At 32.9% G+C, this 25,512-nt stretch overlaps 1 protein-coding gene across 5 annotated transcripts; it reads left to right on the top strand.

Annotated features, from left to right (window-relative positions):
* Positions 1 to 1,334: 1,334 nt before the first annotated feature.
* Positions 1,335 to 23,817, top strand: LOC126720532 (vacuolar protein sorting-associated protein 35B-like). 5 transcript variants are annotated; one of them, XR_007653484.1, is made up of 12 exons: positions 1,335 to 1,877; positions 3,255 to 3,391; positions 3,556 to 3,614; positions 3,710 to 3,817; positions 4,956 to 5,021; positions 5,250 to 5,339; positions 8,055 to 8,144; positions 16,305 to 16,381; positions 18,599 to 18,646; positions 20,604 to 20,754; positions 20,951 to 21,051; positions 23,357 to 23,817. XR_007653484.1 is itself a non-coding variant. In XM_050423039.1 (7 exons), the coding sequence occupies exons 1-5, from the start codon at positions 4,776 to 4,778 to the stop codon at positions 16,320 to 16,322; spliced, it is 360 nt and encodes a 119-aa protein (XP_050278996.1). In that variant the 5' UTR covers positions 4,675 to 4,775; the 3' UTR covers positions 16,323 to 16,381; positions 18,599 to 18,646; positions 18,855 to 19,429. The 5 variants fall into 5 exon arrangements, 1 of the variants encoding a protein (XP_050278996.1); XR_007653483.1 differs by lacking the exon at positions 23,357 to 23,817 and having other exon boundaries at positions 20,604 to 20,644; positions 20,719 to 20,754; positions 20,951 to 21,453; XR_007653481.1 differs by lacking the exon at positions 23,357 to 23,817 and having other exon boundaries at positions 20,951 to 21,454.
* The last annotated feature ends 1,695 nt before the right edge of the window (positions 23,818 to 25,512 follow it).

The following is a 25,512-nucleotide window of genomic DNA, read 5'->3' as shown; positions in this document are numbered from 1 at the left end:
GTGTCTGTCCTGGGCTGTCAGTTCATGCTGGCTGTGTGGCTTGGCATGCATGCTGTGAACTCGGTAAGCCACTCTCTATCATGTTGAGGGATTCGGTGGAGTGCTGTGGCCGTGTGGTTCAACTGGACTTGGTTTCTCTGAGACCAGATTAGCCACACCGTCATGGTGAAAAGTTCAACATTCTGTTTCTACACAATCATCCACGATAGCAGTTCTTTGAAGCTCAAAACCTGAAGTTGTCTCCAATTAGCCCACGACTCATTGTCCTCCCAAACAATGTCTATCTCCTTACACAACCATAGAGCATGAGTTTCATGAGCTTTATGATAGCAGTCACAGAGTGGGTCTTCGATGATTTTTCTTCGCACTAAGTTGGCTTTCGTTGGCATGGCATCATGACAAGCGCGCCACAGCAAGTTTCTGACTTTGTTGGGTACCTGGAGAGACCACAGATTTTTCCAAAGGTGAGTGTTTGGGGCTGACGGTTGTTGATTGTAGGATAGTTCAGCCTCCTCTTTCAAAAACCTGTATCCTGACTTGCATAAGTATCTGCCATTGCTAGAATGTGGCCATATCAAAACGTCCTTGGATGCTATTCGGCCAAGAGGTATTTTTATAATAATGGTTGCTTCATCATTTGCAAAGATGCCATTAATTAGCTCCTCGTTCCACTGCCTTGTGCTTCCATCTATCAACACTGCCACCTTAGCATTTTCCATAGAAGAGATAGGATAGGATAGTACCTGTGGAGGGTGTTTCCTAGGCAACCAAGAGTGTTGCCAGATTTTTATTGAGTCTCCATTTCCCACACGCCATCTAGCACCTCTTTGCAATACCTCCCTGCCTTTGAGTATGTAAAATCACTACAAAATGCAGGTGTCTGAGGCTGCGTACAAACGCGGCCCCAGACGGACTAAAGCTGCGTTTTATACGCGGGGCCATAGAACATGTCTAAAGTTGCGTTTTTTTGAGCTATATCTACATTTTTAGGGGTGGAGCTATGGCCGCGTTTAAAAAACACAGCCATAGGACCTGTGCGTATTTATTTATTTATTTTTTATTCTTAATTGTGGCCGCGTCTAAAAAGCGCGGCTCTAGCCTGCCTAGAGCCGCGTTTTTTAGACGTGGCCACAGTATTTAGTCTGAAGCCGCGTGTTTAAAACGCGGCTTCAAATTTAGTCTGAAGCTGCGCGTCTAAAATGCAGCTTTTGTTTGGGATGGGGCTACGTTTTATAAACGGGGCCTAAAATTTTGCCTATAGCCGCATTTTAAAAACGCGGCTATAGGCTTGGTATAAAATGTCACACGAAAATCATTTTAGCCCTTTTGTTCACCAAACCCTCGCTGACCCTCTCCCTCCCATCAAATCAGGTATGAGCTGATCTGGATCTTCCATCGCTGACCTATAGCCACCGAGCTCCTTCCCCAACCACTTCACCGTCTCCGCTGCCTCCATCTCCGGCCTCTACATCGCCATCAAAATAGCCTCGATGTCGAACCCAGAAGCCCTCCATCTCCACCCTCCATTGCGCTGACCCTCTTCCTCCAAAACAAAAACATAAACCCATCATTGCCATAACCACCATCAGAGCCGAACCCACAAGCCCAAACCTCTTCCTCTTCCTCTTCTCCATATGGGTTTGTGATCGAAGAGACAGATGGGTCACTGAACCAACCGACAGTGGTGGTTGAAGAAAAGAAGCTGAATCGGATGGCTGAGCTCGCTGCTTCGACTGGTGGAGCTTTGGGACTCGCTGTGCTTTGTAACAAAGCTCACTCACTCTAAACTCTCCCTCTCTCTCTCTCTCTCTCTAAAACCCTCCCCAAACCCTAGCCTCCTCCTCTCTCTCTCTCTCTTGCTTCCATGGAGTTTTGGGGTAAGCTTTTCACCCTAACTTGACGAAATATTGAATAAGAAATTCAAAAGTTTGGTTTTTTATTCATTTGTTTATGCTATCTGATTGGTAACTATGAAGTTCATAGTTTTGGTTGCTGAGTTATTTTAGGTTATTGTTTTAATTTATTTGTTTACTTTATTGCTTTTAATGTATTGTACATTGTTTTATTACTTTGCAAAGAATTGGTTTGGTACGGATTATGATTGCTTTGGCTCTGTGAATTTCTTTATGAGACATTGCTAGCCTGAAACTCAACAATTCATTCCTTATATATGAAGGAAAACAAAGGGCTTGTGCGACTTCACTGCTTTAATATCATTCTTTTGTTAGCAAATAGAACAAAGGATTGCTGAAGTTTGTTCTTTGAGTCTCATGTTCCCCCTGTTTTGTTTTCGAGAATTGAATAGTGTCAAGGCAACTTAGCTGAATAGTTTTACCTGGGCTTAGATGAGTGTAGTTGGTACTTTTTTTTGGCTGGCTCTAAAATACTAAAGTTTCCATTTCCTACATATATGTTGCACTTGGAGTGAAGCCTAGATCAATATGGACAAGAACAAGCTTACGAGATGCTTAGACTAATTTTATAAAGAATTAATCAGACTACAATTTTATTTTGGGCTGCAGGTTAATAATGGCAATTGGCACTTGACTTTCAAGTGGTTTTTGAAGGACGCTCTCTTAGTATACTTTTTGTTAACTGAGAGTCAAATGATTGAGCACATGAAAAAACTAGCTTAAAAGAATCAAGTTTTTAAGTCATATATTGGGATGGGGTACTATAACACTTACGTCCCAACTGTGATTTTGAGGAATATAATGGAGAATCTAGCTTGGTACACTCAATATGCACCTTACCAAGCTGAGATATCTCAAGGGCGTCTTGAATCTTTGTTAAATTTTCAAACTTTGATTACGGATCTTACTGGCCTTCCCATATAATAACAAGTGTCTTTGTTTGCGCAAAATTCTCAAAGCTCAAATCCATCACGTGTTCTTAAATTCGTACAAAGTAATTTATACTAGCAATTGATTTTCAAATCCCTTCATTTGAAATCCTCCTTGCAAATTTAGTTGTTGCAAATTTAATGAAAGTAAAATATCAATCAAATGGTGATATCTTAATTGTGAACACCTTATTGATTTGCTAAACATTGAATTGCATTTTGATTTGAGTATTTATTCAAACTCCTTAAGTTTTGCTTTATGATTTCTTCTCATCTCTTCTTTTTTCTTATTTATATTCTGCAGCATTTTGCCTTTTTGAGAATATCTGGTAATTTTTTTGTTTTATGTTTACTAAATTGTATTTTTTTCGGAAATTCTGGCTCATTGAAATGTTTGTTCCTAAACCTGTAGATATATTTACTGATAATTGAGGCTGCCCTTGCTGCATAATACTTTGAGAATTTACAGCCACATGACAAGGAAGTAAAAAAAAGTGAATTTGTTTTGCTAGGAAGTGAAAAGAACATTAAAGACCATCATACTTTGAGGTAAGCCATCTATACTCATTGTCTGATTTTAATAATAGAAGTATTCTTATTAATGTAAAAAAAAAAAGAAAAAAAAGAAAAAAAGCAAGAGATCATGGAATATTACTTTTTATGGTAAAGAGAATAAGTTAATAATCATTGGTCATTTTTTACTTTTCCTGTAGCGAGAATAAGTTAATAACCATTGGTAAAGAGAATAAGTTCATTGCAGTGAGAGTTGGTGGTACAGGCTTCTCTCTTTCTTTCTTTCTTTCTGTGTGTGTGTCTATTTCTCTTTCTCTCTGACATTGTAATTGTTGTTGTCATTGTATTGAGTAGCGAGTGACTCAGTGAAACCTCAAGAAATGGCTGGTAATGATGGCCAAGACCCTTGCATAAATAAAATTTCGTCTGCAATCCGAGTCATCCCTGACTTTCCTAAGCCAGGTTCTCTTGCTCTCTACTCTCTATTCTAGCTAAATATATATATGATTTATTTTTGCTTATTTACACTGCTGATTGACAATGATAACAACAGCTATGACCAAAAAGAAAATGCAATGGGTTATGGTGGTCCACCAGGAATGACTTAAAATAAATAATGGTGATGCATGTGATGTGAGTGAGACCATGAAATAAGATGAAAGGGCATTATTATGCGTGATGCTTTTTTCAACTTCTCCTAAAATAAAACCAACCCAAACCCAAAAGCAATAATTAGATTATTGGATCCCATCCCGTCCAAAATTAATGTTCAGACTGAGTAGTCATAGCAGGAGCAGGTTCAGTTAACTGGTGGGCAGTAGGAACAAGGAACCAATACTAAAGCCCCCCAACTCTTGTTTTTTTACAAGTTCTTTTCTCTTCATGTTCAACCAACTAACAACTGGTAATTGGATATTAATCTCCAACAATCTCTTCTCTTCGTAAGTTCAGTTCAACCACTAATTTACATATTCTCTTCTAAACATAACTTTTCTGAGTTTAGGTGTGTATCCTATTTTCTACGACCGGTTTTATGTAGCTTAACACATTCTGTGTGATCATACTTTTTAATCTTTTATCATATATGTTGAAGTGGCTGATGATCAAGTTTTGACTTGGACATTTATTTATATATCATAGTTAATTAATTTAGATGTTTATTAATTTATGACCTGCAGTCTTACTTAATCATGAGAATAGGATTTTCGTGGTGGACCATATATGGCATTCTCTTCTATTCAGTTCAGTCCTGACTTTTATAATTGTCTTTCTTGCTCCAACATATAATTGTATTGTACTTTTTCAGGTATTTGTCATGACCTGCTTAAATGGACTATTCTATTCCATAATTTAACAACCAAATTAACATTTGTATATTGTTTGTATATTGGCCCTGACACTTTCTAATTACCCTTGTGTGATGGACCACCTTGGTAATGAAACAAATAAAGTCATGGCAATGGTTATTATTGAAAGCATCATGAAGAATTACCCTTGCATCTCTACTGCTCATTTGGTGGGCTTCTTCTCTGTTTTTCCTACAATCTTAACTTTTTCTTATTGGAGGAGTGTGGTTAATAACTTAATATGTTGTTTGTAGGTTGAGGTGTTGTTCGAATTAATTAAAGGGCTCATCAAGGACATGGATGGAACTGTTGCGGATGAGGTGCATATAAAAAGTTTTTTTTGCAAACAGAATTTCATCTTATAAGATAGAGATTTGAATACTAAAATTCACTTGGTAGCCTGTTATCAACACCTTTTGATCCACATGATTTTTTTATTTCTTTCTTTATTTGGGATATTTAATCTTTATTTTACTATTAGAAACATATAATGATTTTTCTTCTTACGTCTGTCACCTTGGTTTGTTCCTACTATATCCTACCAATAGCTTGAAGAGGAGGATTTTAACGAAGAACAAAATTCTGTTGCTCGGCTCATTCACATGCTTTATAATGATGACCCAGAGGAATTGTTAAAGGTAAGTAATTGATGTCTTGAAAGTTTTCTGCATCAACATTGTTTCTTTGGATGCTAATATTACTTGAATCTCCTTAAATCCATTAACATCTTATAAAATACCTTGGATGCTCTTTTTTTTAAAGATATTATTGTTGGTGGTCATTAAATGGGTATGCTATGAGCTGATACAAATGAAAGAGATAAAGGATCTAAAGTCAGCTTGTTATGTACAGTGGAGAGTACAAAAATCCTAGGCTTTGGACTGTCAGTCAAAGTTCGCACACACCTTGTGAAATGCAAATAAAAATACTGGGTGCCAACAATAAATTAATATTATTTAAGATATTGTAATGCTACATCTAAAATAATTGTAATTTTAAGCCTTAAGAATCAGAACCCTCAACTTATTTTCAGCCTTTTATTATTATCATATACTAATGCAAATATTTATCTTGTCTTGGAGATATCCCATGAAGCAATAGTGACTTGGTCCAACTCTTTTTCAGGTTAATTTGGTCTACAGTTTGTAGGAAAACTCTTACAGATTTTGGGGTGTGTCAACTTTTTTGATGGCAGGGCTTGTGTAAACCTCTGTCTGACATTTGTTCAGACATATGTGAAAAATATTGGGCTGTGCTGAACATCCCATGTCTTTATGAAACTACAGTACTTGTTTCCATTTCCATAAATCTTAGGTTCTAGTATATTTTTCACCTCATGTTTATGACTTAAGAATTGTTTTCTGATCTCATTTTCCAATCTTCAAATCATATGTACCGTGAAGAAGAGTATAATGAATGGAGGACCAAGATGCCTGCCTTTTACTGTTCCTCCTCTTATATTTTCTGCATTCAGAGTACATTTCTTCCTGGTTATGGCGGACTGTTGTTTCTTTTTTTCCATGCATGCAAGTTCCATTGCAAGATATACATGAGTGAAAAAATTGCATCAAGTACTTTTTTCTTTTTGATCTGGACTTGACTGTGAACGAAGAAAGAATTTCTGGAGTGGAAATTTGTTGTCAGATTCTTGTTAGCATCTTTATAATATTATGGATAGTCAACAAGATTGTGAATCTGACTTCTAGAATTTTTGCTGAGGACTTTAATGATTGCTACTTCTTTGAACCAATCAGCTTAGAAGAGTTTGTGTACCCTATGCACATTTTATGAGTTTGTGCTCTTAGTCAACCCATTTAAGGTGCATGTATATAGGAGTATTTCTAAGAGCCTCCTATAAGTTACTGTTCTTAATCAATAAGTAAGCCATATAGGAATTTAGAACTCATAATCTTAAGGCTTAAACTCAAGATTTAAGGCATAATCCTTCAACTCAAGACTAATATCGGAAGCTTTTTTTTTATTAAAAAAAAAAAAAAATTACATGTGCTCATAGAAACTAGAATTAGATAATATATGCAAATTGAAAATTTCAATTTAACAGCTTCAAAGCATTAAGGCCAAGTAAATTACATAGCGTGCTAGTTAGGGGTGTAAATGGGTGCGTTGCAGTTACATGCAATTTTTTTCACTGCACCACCATGATCAGCTTCCTGGTTTGCTCACCACATTGCATCTTAAAGGGAGTCAGTGATCGAATCGGCTCAGATTGGTGTGATTGGGTCGGTTGGCTAGTTAGTTCAATGCTATGAATTTTTTTTTTTTTTTTTTAAAGCTAAATAATGAATCCAGGAAATACTTTTCTCTCAAAACTTCTTTTACATTGATAACACCTCTGAGCCATTTGGATCACATATTTTACATATCTTTTTTTAAAAAATTAGTCAAAAACAAAGAAACTAAACTATTTAAAAAAAAAAAAAGAAAAAAAAAAAAAAGGAGATTCTAGGGTTTAGTTTACAAATTTTGGAAATTACATTTGGGATTTGGGATTATGGACAGGGTTTTTCTTCGGTGCAGTCTTAGTTTGTCTAGCTTTTTGTACACCCTTAATGGCTCAGAATCCTTGAAGCATCTATAAAAGATGACATATTATATGCAATAGAACTTTGAAAACAATAAATGAATCATAGTGTTCTGGAAAATGGACATACTCAACCCTTAGTGCACTTCAAGTTCCTAACTTCTTTTTATGAATAAAGGAAATCTATATTTCTTGTTTATGACATGGATCTAGTCATTAGATTCTCTAAGGACTTGGTTCAAAGGTGAGTTGAATCCCTACGTGTAAGGTTTACATGTATCAAGAAGTCGTTATTTATGCTATCTTTGTAACTACCATTGCTATGAAAACTTCATCTGCCTTGGGGAAAAGAAAGGAAAGAAAAATAAAAGAACCAAAAATCTTAGAAGGCCCAAATTGTGCAAAAATATCACTATTTTCTGCTACGTGTGATTGTGTAAAGAGAAAGAATACATATGAAAAAAATGTAATTTTGCTGGCAAGAACTTGAGCTGATGATAAAGAAGTGCTCTTGAAAAACTCAATTCTTTCTGACCACTGCACAGTATTTGTAGTTAGTAGTTTTTATTAGGATGCTATTTATATACAAAAAATCAGCATACATATCTTCTCTCTTTTGAGTTTGATGTACTCAATTTCGGTGGAGTAATTACCTCTTGAATTTGTGTATAGGTGTTCACATTTGATAGTTTATTATAAATGAATCTTAATTTTCCTCTTGAATTTGTGTATAGGAGTTCACATTTGATAGTTTATTATAAATGAATCTTAATTTTGAAAGACTGTTCAAAAAGTTGTTTGTGGCTTGCAGTTGATAAGACAATTACAAGGTCAAGATGGGGATATAGCGGGAGAGGAAGTGCCTACAACTCCAAAGAAAATTTTTCAGATATTAAATGAGGTAACTTTTGAACTGGTGTGGAAGACAATGTCAAATTTTACATATTGATTCTTACAAGACTGAAACTTTTTAGACATGTCCTTGTAGCATACAAGACTAAAATTTTACATATTGATTCTTAAGAAGGACCTCCACTCAGGTGTGGAGGTCATTCTTAAGATTAAAACCTATATAATGAGGGCTTGGTTTGTGGTGATTGTACTACTAGTATAATGGATTTTCCACATGATAGTCTCTTATGTAGAAAATAGGTGTGGAGGTCCTTAAGCCATTTGGGCTAGGAAAAAAAAAAAGGGCTATAGCTGCGTTTTTAAACGCGGCTAAAATATGTCCTACAGCCACATTTAAAAAATGCGGCTATAGTTGTCACCTATAGTTGTCAACAAGGGTCCTATGGCCGCACTTTTCAAATGCAGCCTAAGACTAGGACCTATGGCCATGTTTAAAATGTGGCCTAAGGTGAAAGCTATAGCCACGTTTAAAACACGGCCTAAGGTTCTAGTCTTAGGCCGCGTTTTAAATGCGGCTATAGTTTTTACCTTAGGCCACGTTTCAAACGGGGCTATAGGCCTGGTCTTGGGCCGCATTTAAAAAAGTGTGGCCATAGGCCCATCAGTCCTATAGTCACAGGTTTTAGGCCATATGAGAAAACACGGCCTAAAAAAACGCAGCTATAGGCTATGGCCACGTTTTTTTGACATATAGCCGCGGTTTAAAAATGTGGCCATAGAAACTTTTTTTTTTGTAGTGAACTTAAAGTTAAATAAAAAAATTGACTATGCTGTGATCTAATGGGATTGGGTATATTATTAAAAAAGAAAGGATTGGATATATTCACTATCTCTATAAAGTTAGATTACTTGGCTTTGTAGAAGTACGGTAGATTTATGAGATATTTGAGTTACAATATTGACAGATGGGTTCAAACCGTCAAATATTACCCAAAAAAAAAAAAATTAAAAAAAATTAAAAAAAAATTTGGCTACTACTCAAAAAACAAAGGAATGAGGATTGTTAGAAAGAAGCAAGTGGAATCCGACAAATACTTTAAAAAATGATATTGGGAGATACGTGGAAAACAATGAACAAATTAAAGAAGAATGAAAATAAAAGGTGTGAGTAATGGACGGAGAAGACGAAGTTAAGTAAAAGACATGAAACAATATTAAAAGTAAATGAAAGAAGAAAAGAATTAAGAAATAGAAAAAGAGTTAACTCTTCGCGAGACACGGAGACCTGAGAATTCGTCGCCGGTTGTACGCCTACACTTCATGCCAGCCACAACCTTCAGACCGACGGCCACAGATAAGATTAAATTTCTTGAAGTTAAATTTGGTGCTATTGTTTAGAACCTTGATTGTACTCTGCGTTTTTCTAAAATCTATTTTCATTAATAGTTCGGTTCCTAAAACCTTCTTTTTAAGACTTTCTCTTTCAAAAATTTGGCTCTTATCTATGTGTTGTTGGTTATAGCATTCACACTTTCGGTGTATTCCTCAATCTTAACAACTTTCTCTAAATTTACTAACATTATGACTTTTGTTTTCGGTATCTTCCAATACCCTCTTTGTTCTATTTTTTTATTTTTTTATTTTTTTATATCAAGCATTAACAAACGAAAAAGAGATTTCATATAAAAATAAAAACAACATAGAAAAAATTATGCTATCCTACGGGATTTAGTATCCTTTCTTGCAAAAACCCCAGAGATCTCTTGAGCCCTGTAAAATGACGGAAAAAATTATAAAAATTGATAATATAGAAAAAGAAAACCAGACGTTGTAGTTGTGAGTGTCATTCTCTTTTACAGTTGCATTCAATGGAATTTTTGACTGGTACGTTGGTTTAGATCCTTACGAACTCTGCCCCTTTCTCTATCTCCGTGTCCCAGGCCTTTCTTGAGAGAAAAGATAGTGTCTCAGGGTTTTTATTTATTTATTTTTATGGAAAGAGTCTCAGGCATTTTGATTGTATTTTAACTGGTTATATATATATATATATATTTATTTATTTTACTGAGAAACTTTCAAACAGTCTCAAGATTGTGAAACAATATAATTTTTTGCTTTTTAATTGTGGATGTGGTTAAAAGTTAGATGGCTTGTTTCTTCCTATGTAGTAGCACAAGGAAAAACTTCTGACTTTATATATAACTAGTGTTTAACCCGCGCAATGCGCGGGATCATTTGAAATCTTATAAGTAGAAGAGAAATTATTATCACTATACATTTTAAAGACTCTCAGTCATCACAACCCAGGAGAAAAAAAATTAAAAAATGAAAAATTGTAACATTCAATTTCAATTTTGCTAGCAGCAAAACTGTGCCTACTCACCAAAAATGACTCTACACAGCATTTTTTACATATACAATAATCTAATGAGCTTATGTAGATAGCCGAACACACATAACTTAAAATAATGGTCAGCTTAGCAGGTAAATCTACTTTGTATTCAAATCTGAACACATCATACTTCTCACTCTATTTATTTTAATCATTTGATCATGCTGTTAAAAGTGACAGCAAATCAAGTGTTAAAGTGAAAATATAATAAAATTGTACAATAGAAATACAACTTCACATTTTGAACTTTGGTAGTATTTACTTAGGAGCCTGACAAATTACATTGAAATAAAACAGACATGCCTTTTCACTATACAACTAACCCAACCCAAAAGCTTAAATCAAAACTAACTTATATTTCTTAGTTCATAACCAAATCAAAGGAAAAAAAAAAAAAAAAACTGTAACATTCAATTTCAACTGAGGTAAATGCTGCTTGTGGAGGTAATAGACTCCCTTGAGATTCTAAAATGGCAGATTTTAATTGAATCAGCGCAGGTGAAACAAACTAGGCACCATCAACTGGTGTTGAAGACCTGGATGGATGCATTTTGTTAGCAACAAAGCTGTACCTATTCACATTTTGTTAGCATCATTTACATACACTTTCATAATGTTTTCCTTTATTTTAACTCAATAAGAATCTTTGGAAGTGTACTACCTTACATATGCCTAAAGCAAATTTGAGAAAAGCCAAGCTGGATGGATATTCTGTAAATCTCTAAAGCTACTATCTTTCAAGTTGAAAACATGAGTTTCATTTTGATCATTGAAGAAAATGCAATTACTTTTATACTCAGTAAACTTTTCAGCAAAAATCGATAAACAACCATCATTACCCTCCTCCTTTCTTTATTAAACTATCTATCTACAGCATAGGTCAATATAGCTGGTGCTTTTCTTCATTCACCTTTCTTAATCTATGATCAATATATAGCAAGAGCTTTAACATAAATATACACTCACATATAAGAAGCTTGTGTTTGAACCAAAAGAAAATACTTAAAAAGCACTAATACAGATTAATATGAAAAAGAAAATTCTCCATCTTTTCATTGTGATCACTAACACCTATCAGCTTTTAAATATGGTTCAATGTTCTTTGATAAGTATCTATTTCGATTTTCTTTCACCATTGGAGGCAAAAATGGAGCCAACTTCAATGACGAATTGAATAAATTTTATCATATTAATATGGAATTGAAAAGAGTAGGAGTCAAAAGGATATGAATGATAATAAGGCTGTCCTAACCTGTTAGTTTTATCCAGTAATGTTTCTTGAGAACACCTGGTGAATGTTATAAATCTGAATTTTATCGAAATAACAGGATAAGAAAGTTTGTTAAAATTACCAATTTTTCAAATTTTAAATAGTTTAAAACTGAAACATATGTATATTGGAGATTTAATATGATAATTTGTAAAAGAAATATGGCAGTCATAGTAACTTAACAGTACATTCAGTTTACTCTTCTAAAGAAACTAAAAAAAAATTTAACAATATAATGTAATACATAAAGACTCATAGAGTAAGGTAGTATATACATTAGAGTTCAGATTTTTTTTTTCTTTGATGCATTTTGCTTAGTACCCTTTTGACGTTTTTGAAGCAAATTTTATATTATACACACATCCAAGTTATGGAATTCATGAAGCTTTTCACCCATTATTATGTAATCTTCTATTCATACAATAAATGAATAAAATTAAAGCATCTATAAGCACTCAATCCAAAACACAAAGACATACACAATAAAAACAAATAAATTAAGAAAATAAACAAATCTAACCACAACAACATTTAAGAAAACCTGCCAATAAATTAAGTTTATCAGCCTGAGAAAATTAAAAGAAACAAAGTCTAATAGAACCATTTTGAAATATATGAGAAATTATTATTAAAGCAAAAGTAAAGCATAAGATGCTCCAAAAAAATAAAACAAAAACAAAATAAGCATTCTAGTAAATTAGAGATATATACCAATAAAAAAAAATAGTTAAATTAAATATCAAGAAGAAAAACAACAAAGGCAAAGCATCATCTATTGTTACTTCCAAATCATGTCACCCCCAAAAAAAAAAACTTTGATTTAGTAATCCTTTAGCATGCAGCCATCGACAGAACATAATCAGTTCAAGAAACAAAACAAAACAGAGCTCAAGAAATTGGGAAAAAAGAAGAAGGAAATTAGGGAAAAAGGTAGCCAAACCTTAAATCTTGATTCAGTAATGTAGCAAAACAGTATTTACTCATCAATATAAAATCAGCCCACTACCTTCTTTTTATCTTTTCATTGAGTTGGAAAGTAAAATTTTAAATAAAAACTCAAAAACTAACACCAAAGGCTGGATGCATGCACATATGAAAAATTATGTGAACATGAAATACTTTATGAATCATATACTTATTTAGAGCAGCCCAAACAGCAAAACCTACAAACATTGAAAAAAATTAAATTCTAAGAAATCAACCATTATTGAAAGGACTAAACCCCATGATGCCACTTCCAAAAAAAAAAGGATTACAATAAATCAAAAAGAAAGCATCAAAATAAAGTGTATAACACATCAAGTAACAAAATGATGACCTTGGATATAGGTGCTGCAGAAAAGAAGCGAAATAGAATGGGTGTCAAATTAACAATTGGAAGGAGGGAGAGGTTTTATTTGGCCGTTTTTTCTTTTACCAACTACCTATCCCTATGAATGCAGAACAAATAATGACTTAGATTGTCTCTGATGACATTGTGCACCTTTGTTTAGTATTACCTATAATTTTCAATTTCAAAGAAGGTAGTAAATAATCAAAGAATATAATAATTCCAATTTGGAAAATATTATAATATTAATAAAGTAGGAAAAACTAAAATTATAATCTAAGGCCAAAACATTGAAAGAGACAGAATAAACATCCGGATTTTAATTCAAATTCGAATAACAAAAAGCAGCAGTAAAGATTTAAATTAAGTAGAAGAGAGAATTGGCTAAAGAAATCAATTTGTAAAGACAGAAGCTGGCTAAAACATGCAAATCAAAGCCAATTGAAACAGGAATAGAGTAAATGAACAAAATGATTTATAATTGTATTTGAAATTTTAGATATCAAAGAAGGAATGTGTTTTTCATTTTCTGGTAGAGAAAACAACAAAAAAGAAATGGGTTTTTCATTTTCTAGTAGAGAAAACAGTAAAAAGAGAGGAGAGGCAGCAATTCAAAGAGCTTGAAAAGTCATTAATTAAACAAACAAACGTTCATAAGCACAGAGATTAAAAAAGTGATAGTGATCTATATAGGATGCATTTGTGATTTGGTTCTGTCAAGTTTGAAAAGCTTTCACTATTATGCATTTCTGAATGCAAATCATGCCGTAAGAATTAATATTCACAACAAAACATCTAAAGAAAGAGAATGAACATCCGAATTTAAGTTCATATCCGAACACAAAAAATTGATACGTACCTTTCGTCGGTCTGTTGTTAGTTTCGATTATGTTAGTCATGGAGTTGCGCCGAACTCTATCTCCGTATCTCAAATCCCTAAATTGACAGCAAACCTAACGAAGACAATAGAGTAAGAGATTAAACCAATTCTAACCCGTCTATTTACATAAACAAAACTACTCCTAACCAAAAAACCTAAATCATAACCAATCTAACCAAAATACCTAAATCATAAATAATGCCCAAATGGATCTCTCTCAAAAAAAAAACCCCACTGTCTAAAATTAAAAATAGAACATATGGGCTTTGTGTGTGTGTGTATATATATATATATATATATTAATTTTTTTTATTAAAAACGGTTTAAGCAAAATAAACAAAAGGCTTGCAACTAAAAAAACCTAGCGATACAGAGAGAAAGTGCCCAATCGAAAGTTTAGGTTCACCCACAGTTCCACCTTTCCGGTGCAAATCCATATACACACAGATCAGAATAGCGTGTTTCAAACCAACAAACATACAAAGAAAGAAAATCCACAAGGAAACAGAAAAAAGAAAGAAGAGAAACCTTTAATTGCATGATTCTCTGCTGTATCGCAGTTTCTAATTTTTTTTTTCTTCCGTTTCTCTGCATCACAATATGGCTTGATTGTCTAAGTCTAGCATGGGATGGCGATGGCCGGCCGTACGAATCTTCATTGGATCGCAAGTTTTTCCCTTCCTCTATGTCGTAGTATCGGTAGGTGTTTTCTTTTAGAGAGAGAAAATGTCCAGTGGAGTCTAATGACAAAAGATGGATTGGGTTTTTTAAATTGCAACGTTTGTTTTTTTTTTTTTTTTTTTTTTTTTTTTTTTTTTTTTTTTTTTTTAATATACCAAAAAAACAGTCAAACAGTGTCGTAGCTTTTAAAACAATATAATGTATCGCTTTTTAAAGTGAAACGTGTCTGAATTTTAGATAGGCAGTTATCCTATTTGTCAGTACGACTTTAATTGTAGGAATCCACTTTCTCTCAGCTTCTGCTATTATATATAGTATATGATATTAGATACGTTTTGGAATTTTCTTAAAAACAATATTGCTGAAACAATCTAAGTTAAAGTAAAGACAGTCTACACATGTTCAAGAAATCTATTTATTAGTTACTAATTAATACTCGACCACAAAGATGATTTATTGGAATGATTTCTTGTGTTGAACATTTTAGTTTCCTAGCTAAATCGTAGATTTCTTGTGTTAGAATTCCTTTCTTTCTCCCTTGTGTGTGTGTGTTTGTTTCTCAAAAAAAAAAAAAAAAAGAAAAAAAAAAAAGAAAAAAAGGAAAGCTAAACCATACCTCTGAACATTAGTTTCTTAGGAATCTATTTATTAGTTTACATTATATCACTTCTAAGTTTTTGTAATTACTTACTTTTCTTTTTAAGTTTAAAATATAGGTTGGATATAAAAGATATTTGACAAATTTAAAATAAAATGAATATTTATTTGTTATGCGAGTTAAAAGAGTTGTGTTAAATGGGTCATTTCAAGTTGACACAAATAAATTGGTGTGTTAAACATGTCTATTACGGGGCATGCGGGTTGACCCACTTGTGACATGTTTCTTATTGTGTTGCATTCGGGTCGACCCATTTATGACTCAAACTCGCTATGCTCTAACCTTAACCCATAAAAACCTGTGTCATGTCCATGTCATGTTCATGGGTTGGGTCAAACATTGACACCCTTATTCATCAATCAATCAATATATCATATACTATATATAATAGCAGAAACTGAGAGAAAGTTGATTCCTACAATTAAGGAGGTGCTGACAAATAGGATAACTGCCTATCTAAAATTCAGACACATTTAACTTTAAAAAGCGATACATTGTATTGTTTTACCAGGGTAACACCATTTGACAGTGCCTGTGTATATATTAAAAAAAAAAAAAATGTTGTATCTAAAAAAACCCTAGCGACACTGCAATATAGAGAAAGCGAAGGAGAAAAAAAAAAAAAACCTTGCGCCACACTGGAGATTCGTACGGCCGGCCATCGCCATCCCCTTTTGAGTTTTTCAGGTACGTTCTTCTCTCTCTCCCTCTCTTTCTCTCTATGTGTTTTTGTTGTTTTGATTTGGTTTTGAAACTTTCCTATGATTTTGGGATAAGTTTCCCTTGTTTCCGTGAATTTGTGGAATATTCTAGATCTGTTTTGTGAGTTAAAGCTTTGACTTTGAATGTGCATGTGTGTGATTCTAGGGTTTTGTTATAATCACCATTTGAAAATTCTTTGAATATATATCTATATAGACTAATTTTGGTTTAGGATTTTGTTGTTCTCTGTTACGATTGGCTTAGTTTTTTGTAAAAAAGTCTATTTTTTGTTCAAGGATTCAAAGTTAATATGATCAAACATCCTAAAGGTATTGAGATACGGAGATAGAGATCGGCGCTACTCCGATGAAAGGTACGCATCAATTCTCCATGTTCGAACTTGAATTGAAATTCTGATGTTCATTCTCTTTCTTTAGATGTTTTGTTGTGAATGTTGATTCTTACGGCATGGACAAGAATGCAAAACCCTAGAATCATGAGAGGCCATCTATAAATCAGACTGACCTCTTTTTCGAATTTGATTTGCATGTTAACATTCTGTGACCATCTATTTGGCCATCGGAAAAAAAAAATGAAATAAATTAATTGGGACATAATAATTATACATATCAATTTAATCCAAAAAAAAATTTTAATTTAATACATACAAAGATGAGATAAACAAAAAAAAAAAAAAAAAAAAAATCAAATTTTAAATGGATTAGTATCAAAGTTAGGGTATGTGGATACCAAGATATAGATGTGTATTTGGTAGTGGGGTTGTGGGAGTGGTATTGAAGAGCCTCTCAGCCAATTGCATATCCAAGAAAAAAAAATGTACATGGTATGTAATACTACCAATTGCCTCACATTTGTTTCATAATTCATTTCTTCCACCATGCTGATATCTTCTAGACTTCATTCTTGAAATTTATTGTTCGTATTCATTGTTCATAAATAACTAAATCATTTATGAAAGCTCGAAAATGTGTTAAAAATACAAGAGCTGTTTAGACCCCCAAATAAAAGTTACGGCTCAATAGATTTTACACTAACTTAATACTAAATATGAAATAGTGTAAATGCGAGTGGATAAATAGACAAGCTACTCTAATCCATAATCAAGACAACACAATAGTAAAATGGAATGTAAAAGAGTAGGGAAGAGAGATGCAAACACAAGATAACATGCCGATGTGTTATCGAATAGGAAACCGAAGAACTCGGCAAAAAACCTCTCTGCTGCCTTCCAAGTGTTAATCGATCCATTAGACAATCAGTTGGGATACATGGGTTAGCAAGAGATCCTCCAAGCATAATCTACCTGATGTACCTAAGCCCTCCAAACTCCTACTCCAACAAGACTTCTCGGAACCGTGTCTTGTCTAGCTCTCCAGATCCTGCAACAAGTACCATGTTGCATCTGTCATCCTTGGCTTCTTTCAATGCTTCCCAGCAATACCAAAATATCACTTGACACTCTGAAAGGGTGTGGTAAGTGTTTGGGCTATCAACCTCTCAATGATATGAAAATGGAGAGGTAGGAGTTAAGGAAAATCCACAAGCAATTGTGTAGAAGATTGTGGGTATAACAATCTCTAACTCTCAAGGTTTGTGGCTAGGGTTTTCTCTCTGAAGCACTCCTTAACATTTGTGGGTAATGTGGGTATATATAGTGTGGGTACAGAAAGTGTGTATCAGATAGCACAGTTTAGCAAAATAGAATGTTTCGCAGGTGTCTCGCGGGAAGGCCTTACCCGTGAGCTACTCGCGAAACACAACTATCTCCATCTGTATTGACTCTTCGCATTCCAGTCATGTACAGGGCACATGCATCACTTTGCGAGATGCTAAGTCGCGAGCTACTCGCGAAAACCTCTTCAATCTTCAATAGCTTGAGTTTTCACACTCTCTCTCTATCACACAACCCTTACAATTAAATCCAACAATAAATACAGGGTACACAAGATTGAATAAATTTACAATCAAATTTGGCACGAAATTAAAGCCAACAAAACACATAGTTGTAAATCACAACTTTACAATTTAGATTTATCATGGTATGAATTACAATTTGTCTTCTTCAATATATCTATATTAAAATTTTCCCCCTGCTTAATTGTATATGGTTCTTCTTTTACCCTTTTTAAAAAATACATTGGTTGATTCTCTTTCTTTGGATGCTTTGGTTTGGTTTTTTATTTTGGTAACATTAGGGACATATCCTTTGATTTATTATAGTTAAAAGTAAAATTTCAACCTAGACTGTTTAAAATCTTTATGTATAAGATGAAAACAAACTTTCTAGTTCAAGTTTGTGCCAAAAAGTGTTACTCTTTGATGTTAATCTTGCTTTAAGTATTTATTTTATATATCCTTGATTATTGGAAGCCAAATCCTTAGCCATCATCATATGAGAAATAGCCAACAGATTGTTAAAAACTAAAACAATCTTTCATATTTTTGCAACTCAAACCATATTACAATGTTTGTTTCCACTTGTTTTGAAGTCTCTCTTTCATCTTTCTTTGCTGTGATTTTAAAAAACTTCTTACCCTGTCATTTTGTTGAATACTGAGTTCTTTGCCAGGTACAACACAGGTATTTTGCAAGAAGAGTTGTTGCATCAAACTAAGAGGTTTGGATAGCCTGATTTTCCTTCTATTTATCTTATAATTTGAATTAAATTTCTCCGTTGATCTGTTTGGTTTTGATTTGGCTTTGAATTGCATATTTTAATCTGCTTTTTTCTTCATTTTTTTTAATTCAATGAATTCTTATTTTGTATTCTATTGAACTATAAAACTATTATGATTTTTTTTTTTTTTTTTTTGCTATGCTTTTAGGGGCTTGCATTTGGTACTTCCACCATATTCATGTATTGGACTGACTTGATATAAAAACCGTTTCACACCACTTAATAAAAGCCCTGAATTACCACATCCTTAAATAAACGGCACCTTCCTCAAACAAAATTTGACACCCACTCTGTTTCGCTTCTTTTCTGCAGCACCTATACCCAAGGTCAGTATTTTGTTACATGATGTGTTATACTCTTTATTTTGATGCTTTCTTCTTGATTTATCATAATCCAGTTTTTTTGTGGGTGGCATCATGGGGTTTAGCCCTTGAGTATGTGTAGTAAAAAACATGTTTGCCGTTCAATAGTGGTTGATTTTTCAATGTTGCTGCTTTGAGCATCTATTATTTGAAACTAAAAAGTCTAAAACCTCTTTAATGTTTGTGCTAAAAAGTCATGTTTTCCGTTTGATTGCATATTTGTTTAAAAGAATTGATAATTGTTTTAAAGAATGAATGAATCTTTTTTGGCAAAAAAATATGTTTCTTTTTTATTTATTGAATTTGATTAAAAAGCCAACATATTGCTTAAAATTATGTCGTTGAATATTTAGGGACTATTTACTAAAAATTGTTGTGTGGTGTACACATTAATGTTTCAATTAGTTTGTTAATCTTTAGAAAAAGCTTTTTACTTTAAAAGCCAATAAAATATTATGCAAATGTCTTTAATTCTTGGTTCCACTTGAATGATCAAAGAACAACAATATTCTACGTACTTCTATTGATCCACTAATTCACTAATTGTCTTCAATTAATGTTTTTGATTAGTCCATGGATCTTTATTATTATGTTTGCTTTGCTTTGCAATTAATTTGGCTTATTTGTTTTCGTGCAATTTTACTATTCATGTAGCTCAATGATTACATTGTGTTGGTTTTGAAGGATTTAGATTTCTATTAGTGATGATTATGTAATCATTAATTTCAGTTTCAAACTAGGTTTCAAACTTCGTATTACATTTTGTTCATTTACTATATTCCTGTTTCAATTATCTTCAGCCAATTCTCCCTTCTACTTATTTCACATCCTCACCGCACTTTTTGTTATTTGAATTTGAATTAAAATCCAGATGTTTATTCTCTCTCTTTCAATGTTTTGGCCTCAGATTATAATCTTTGTTTTTCCTACTTTATTAACATTATAATCTTTTCCAAATTGGAATTATTATATTCTTTGATTATTTACTACCTTCTTGATTTATCATAATCTAGTTTTTTTTTGGGGTGGCATCATGGGGTTTAGCCCTTGAATATGTGTAGAAAAAAATATTTGTTGAAAGACCTGAATTAACTGCTCCTATAACTACTGAAGATGGAAGACCTAGTCATAAAAGACTGTTGCTCCAAATGCTTCAAAAACGTCAAAAGGGTACTAAGCAAATTGCATCAAAGAAGAAAAAAAAAATCTAAAGTCTAATGTATTTCAATCTATTTTATAAATAACATACTCTTACAGACAAGACAAACAAATGGATATACTACCTTACTCTACGAATCTTTATATTGTTTAATTTTTTATATAGAAGAGTATTTGTTGCTCTGCCTCAAAGATCAACATACTCTTTCATTACTTCAAATAGTTTTTTTTCATTAAACTTCTCACCTCTACATTTCCTTTACAAATTATCATATTAAATCTCCAATAAACATATGTTTTTGTTTTAAGCTGTCTAAAATTTGAAAGTTTAGTAATTTTAACAAACCTTCTTATCCTGTCATTTCGTTTAAATTCAGATTTGCTATAGTTCTTTAGCTCGATGGTGTTTCTAGTTCTGGTGAGTTGGTTCTATCCACTGTGTATCTATTGTTTGAATTACCTTTGTTTAGACAGATTTATAACATTCACCAGGTGTTCTCAAGAAACATTGCTGGATAAAGCTAACAGGTTAGGACAGCCTAACTATCATTCTTATCCATTTGACTTCTACTCTTTTTAATTCCATATTAATCTGATAAAATTTTTTAATGTTCCAAACCATAAACTCAGATTGAATGTAGGTCTGCCAATAATGTAGTTATGTTTCCCAATTTGCCTTGAACTAATGTAAATGACTCTGCCGTTTTTGTTATCTTTGGTGCAGGAAAATTAGGCTTTGCAAAATCTTGGACTAGGAGTTTAGCCGTTGTAGATGATAACGGTTTTGAGTATAATGATATTACTATATATAAGGGCCAATTCTATGTAAGATAGTACACTTCCAAAGTTTCTTATTGGGTTAAAATAAAGGAAGACATTATGAAAATGAGAAAGTGGAAAATCTAGAATAAATTTTAAATTAATGCTATATTCTAATTCTATTGAACTATCTTAGCAAAAAAAAAAAAAAAGAAAAAAAAAAAAAAAAACTATTGATGTAGATAGTATGGGGTTTGTTGTATATCATGTTTTGCGTCCAAGTAATGCCTTTTAATTCTCCATTATTGGGGAATTTTGCCAACTGAAAATATTTATGCTTTAATGTTTTTAAAAAAATAAAAAAATTGATGCATTCTCTTTGAGAGAACCTTTGAATCCTCTAAATCCTCCATTATTGGTGAGATTTGTAGATTGAACATATATGTGTTTTACTGTGGTTAAAAAAAAGTAATGCTAACTATTTTCTGTCCAATTTTATCCATAGTTTGTACATATCAAAATAATAATTATTATTCTTAGTTTGTAATTTCAAAGTTTTTCCTATTATATCTTTTTTCTTTTATGTGGATTAGATATGCCAATTGAAGAGTAGTTAATAGTATTGCTAACATATAATTTATAAGACTTCCAATTGAAAATCAGTATTTTAAAGAAAATTTGACTATAATGAGAATTGTTTTGATACTTTTTTTTTTTTTTTTTTTTTTTTGGTAGCTATGATTGTATATGTTTGGATAGTGGGTCATCTTTGTTTACTATAGGTTTCGTGCCTCCACAATGCATGTCAATACCATGTAATGCTGAAGTAGGTATCTTAATTCTTTAATTTTTAGGTGTTAGTTCTAAATAAGTTAGCTTCCTGTCAAAATGATTGGATATGGAGTTCTATGGTTTTTTTTTTTTTTTTTTTTTTTTTTTTTTGAATTCATTAATCAAGATAATGTTAAGTTTCATTTACATTGCCCAAGAATATATACTCTATTTTGTGACTTTAGTATTCTACTCTAATATGTATGGACTTCATTATAACCACTATGTTCCATTTTATTGATCACTTATTGATAGATTTTGTAGCTATCTAAATTCTGGGCTATACATGAACCACTAACAAATGCAAAATCAAGGTTTGATTAGTTGATGTCCAAACCTTAATTTTTCAGATTTAAATTTTCACTGAACTGCTGCATTACTTTTTACAATTGAACCCATATTTTCAATGTTTTCTTAGGCTTCGTTTGCAGTATTTCTTTCATCTTTCTCTACTGCAATTTAAAATTGCTATGCCTTTTTATTTATTTATTTATTTTTTTATGAGCAATCGGAAATAATGGCTGCAATTATATAGATTGTCCTCTTTGCAATTTCACTAAGAATAGTTAGGTAGACAAAAGTGCTCACCACAGCCAAGAAAGAAAACCAAAAATCCATAAATTGATACTGAAGCAGTAGTAAAGTGTTAAACTTGAAACTAAAATCTTATGAATAGTGGACCTAAGCAAGATGTTTTGCACAAATCATGCACTTGTAGAGTAGTAAAAGATAAAGCACACCAGTTATACATCACACGCATGATACAATGCACTTGAAATTCCACTAGACATGAATTGGATCTTACCTTCTATTGTAGGACTTTAAAAGTAGGAAGTAAGGCTACAGCATTTGATGCAACATGAAAAATAGTTTGCAATCTCTACTCTAATGGTTAAGAGATGTCATTTTTTGGTTTCACATGCTGTGCAAACCAAAAACCAGCTCAGCTAGATGATTTCATTATTTGGTTTCAATTGAAATCTTTGAACAATGGAAGGACATTCTTAAGTACGTAAAAAAATTTTGTTCCAATAAATCATTGAGGATGACTTTGAGATGAGAAAAGTTGCATAGATCACTATTATCCATAGAAACATCATGCCAAGTTAAATTAAATTAAAGGGAGTAGATATATCATAGAGTCTGAAGAGAATAATTGCACAGATCACTATTACCCATAGGAATCCTTGGGTAAAGTATAAGCGAAAACTAGATTTCGCTTATACTTGAGCTCACTACATTTTTTGTTTTAGTGCATTTTGGTTTCTTAAGTTAGATATAAAGTTAATTAATCTATGCCTTGCTACTTTGTGTTTTGTCAGTTGGGCATGAAATTTAGATGTGGTTTTGATCTTAGCAATATGTGTTGAGCATGAGAGTTACATCATTTTTGTGAAATGAAAGTTATGTTTTTCTCACCTCTAAGTTTAACTATTTGATCGTTTGGGTGTTTCTTTTAAATATTATTAGATATTATTCTCATATGTATTAAATGAAAACATGACAAATTTAATGCCTAACTGATTAAAAAAATTTGTAGGTAACTATTGACTATCATTCACATGGGCAACAAAGCTCTACACCAACTTTGACATTCCAAAAGTCATAAAGGAAATTATGCCAAAAGGACCTCCTAAAGGATTGGATGGATAACTTTCTTACATAATAGAAAAAGAGTTGCTGAAATAGAAGACTTGGAAGCATAAAAAGTGCTTAAGAATCATGCACCAAGTTCTATTCTTCATACCCTTTTCTTATTTACTTAATTTTCTGTTTTATTTCAGATTATGAGAGATTTAATTTTCTATATTTAGGCTATGGTTTTGTAATCTGAGCATCCTAAGACTCATATATCAACATGAATTTAAGTTTTGTAATATATGTGATTCTAATTTTGAACTCAGTTATAATTATAGATTATAATTCATTTGTCTTTGTTAGATTGTTGCACTGTTCAGTGCAGCCTTATTTTGGAAATACAAGATTGATGAAAATTGAGAACGCTATGAGTATGCATTTTTATAGGTGCTACATTAAAAAGATTCTAATTTCAAGTAATGAATCTGAGTCCTAATTTTAAGTACTAAGCTTGATTGTCGACCTTTTAGGTTTATATTATACAAATAACAACTGAAGGCCATGAACAAGGCAAATATTTGGAGTTGAGAAAATCAAAATGCAAACCATTACAGGAGATCACCAACTTTTGGAAAACTAAATATCAGGAAACCTGTTAATCTATTGTGCTTGGTCTCTTACTTTTTTCCTTTTTTGAAGTCCAAGTTGTTCAAGTATTAGGAAAGCTGTTAATCTATTAAATAACTAAAAAGGAATAGCATAATCTTAACATATATACAATTTTATCACAAATAGATCAAATTAATTGGTGACATGCAAAGCCAAGATTGTTAATGTTAACAAAAGATGGGGTATTATTTTTGCATGTCTTATATGCAACACAAAGGTCAAACCTATCAAAGGAGTTTGATGGTGTGAGTGATGTAAAGGTGGGCCTAAATTATAAAATGATCCCGCGCATTATGCGGGTTAAACGCTAGTATAGATAAAAGTAAAGACCTCGTGCGAGAGAGTATGAGACTTTGCCAAGTGGTGCTCTAATCTTACATTTAGTCTTCACATTAAAATCTTCCCACTGTTTTCCGAAAAACGGCCTATCCTTGAAAATTATACAAAAGTTTTTAAGAAGTCCAAGAACACTTATTATATTACAGATTATTTGAAAAGCCCAAGCCTCCCCCACATGTAGAAGTAAGCAAAGACCTTACCCTCAGACTATAAAGTACAGACACACTCTTCAACTTCTTTGAAAACAATGGTTTCCAATCCAGATTTGGTGATTATTTGAATGATAAATGTAGAAGCTTAAGAGATTTCAATTTTTGGTGTTTTGGCCTTCAATCTAGTCACTTTTCCTTATCCTTTTAGACAATTATACATCTCATTCAAGCATTTTACTCCTCCTTCAATGCCATTCTGCTTTGAGCATTTTATCTCCTTATCACAGCTATTTTCCCTGATCTTTGCCTAACCCAATCAGAGCATGTTTTGGTCACTGTTGTTACCCATTTTCGCAACACATTCTCTATAAGCCCGACCTCATTATGGGCCCAATTCATGTATTATATTATTATTTTTTATTCTTTTAAGTATGGTCTAAGCCCATGCAACATATTGGGGAAATTGAGAGAGTGTGGTTCGGAGGGTATGGGTCGGTTCCTTTCGAACCTTTTACATGAGCCCAACCTATGCATGCTACCAAGTGGGCAAGGGACACTGGTAGCACCTCAGGCTCATGGAAGAGATCTTGTACCCAAAATTTCCACCTCAAAAGAGCTTTTATGCTCTGGGTGACTGTGCCCCTAATTTTCAGCCCAGCTCCTTTTTCCACACCAAAACACAGCTAACTCTAAGAAAAAGGCTGAACAGCCTAGCCCACTAAGCCACCCAAATGTAGTTTTCCAAGGCTTGAAAAGACTAGAGACAGTAGCCATGAAGAGGAAACAACTTTGTTTCCAAATCATATAAAAAGCAAGGCATCCCTCTTATCCAATTAAATCAAATCTGACCATAACTTCTTTGATTCATACCTTACAGTTCAAAGCTTCTTCTATTGACCAAAAACAGTCACTTAGGGCACCCTAAGTTCAATACAAAAGGCCCCAATTAGATTCAAAA

This window comes from Quercus robur, chromosome 4, assembly GCF_932294415.1.
Source record: "Quercus robur chromosome 4, dhQueRobu3.1, whole genome shotgun sequence".
NCBI lineage: Eukaryota > Viridiplantae > Streptophyta > Magnoliopsida > Fagales > Fagaceae > Quercus > Quercus robur.
This window is presented reverse-complemented; position numbering and strand designations above follow the sequence as displayed.

Coding starts and splice junctions, on each gene's coding strand:
- LOC126720532 (XM_050423039.1), top strand. CDS start 4,776: ATGGACCACCTTGGTAATGAAACAAATAAAGTCATGGCAATGGTTATT. Junction 4,872..4,955: donor GCATCTCTACTGCTCATTTG/GTGGGCTTCTTC, acceptor TGTTGTTTGTAG/GTTGAGGTGTTGTTCGAATT. Junction 5,340..8,054: donor ACCCAGAGGAATTGTTAAAG/GTAAGTAATTGA, acceptor TGTGGCTTGCAG/TTGATAAGACAATTACAAGG.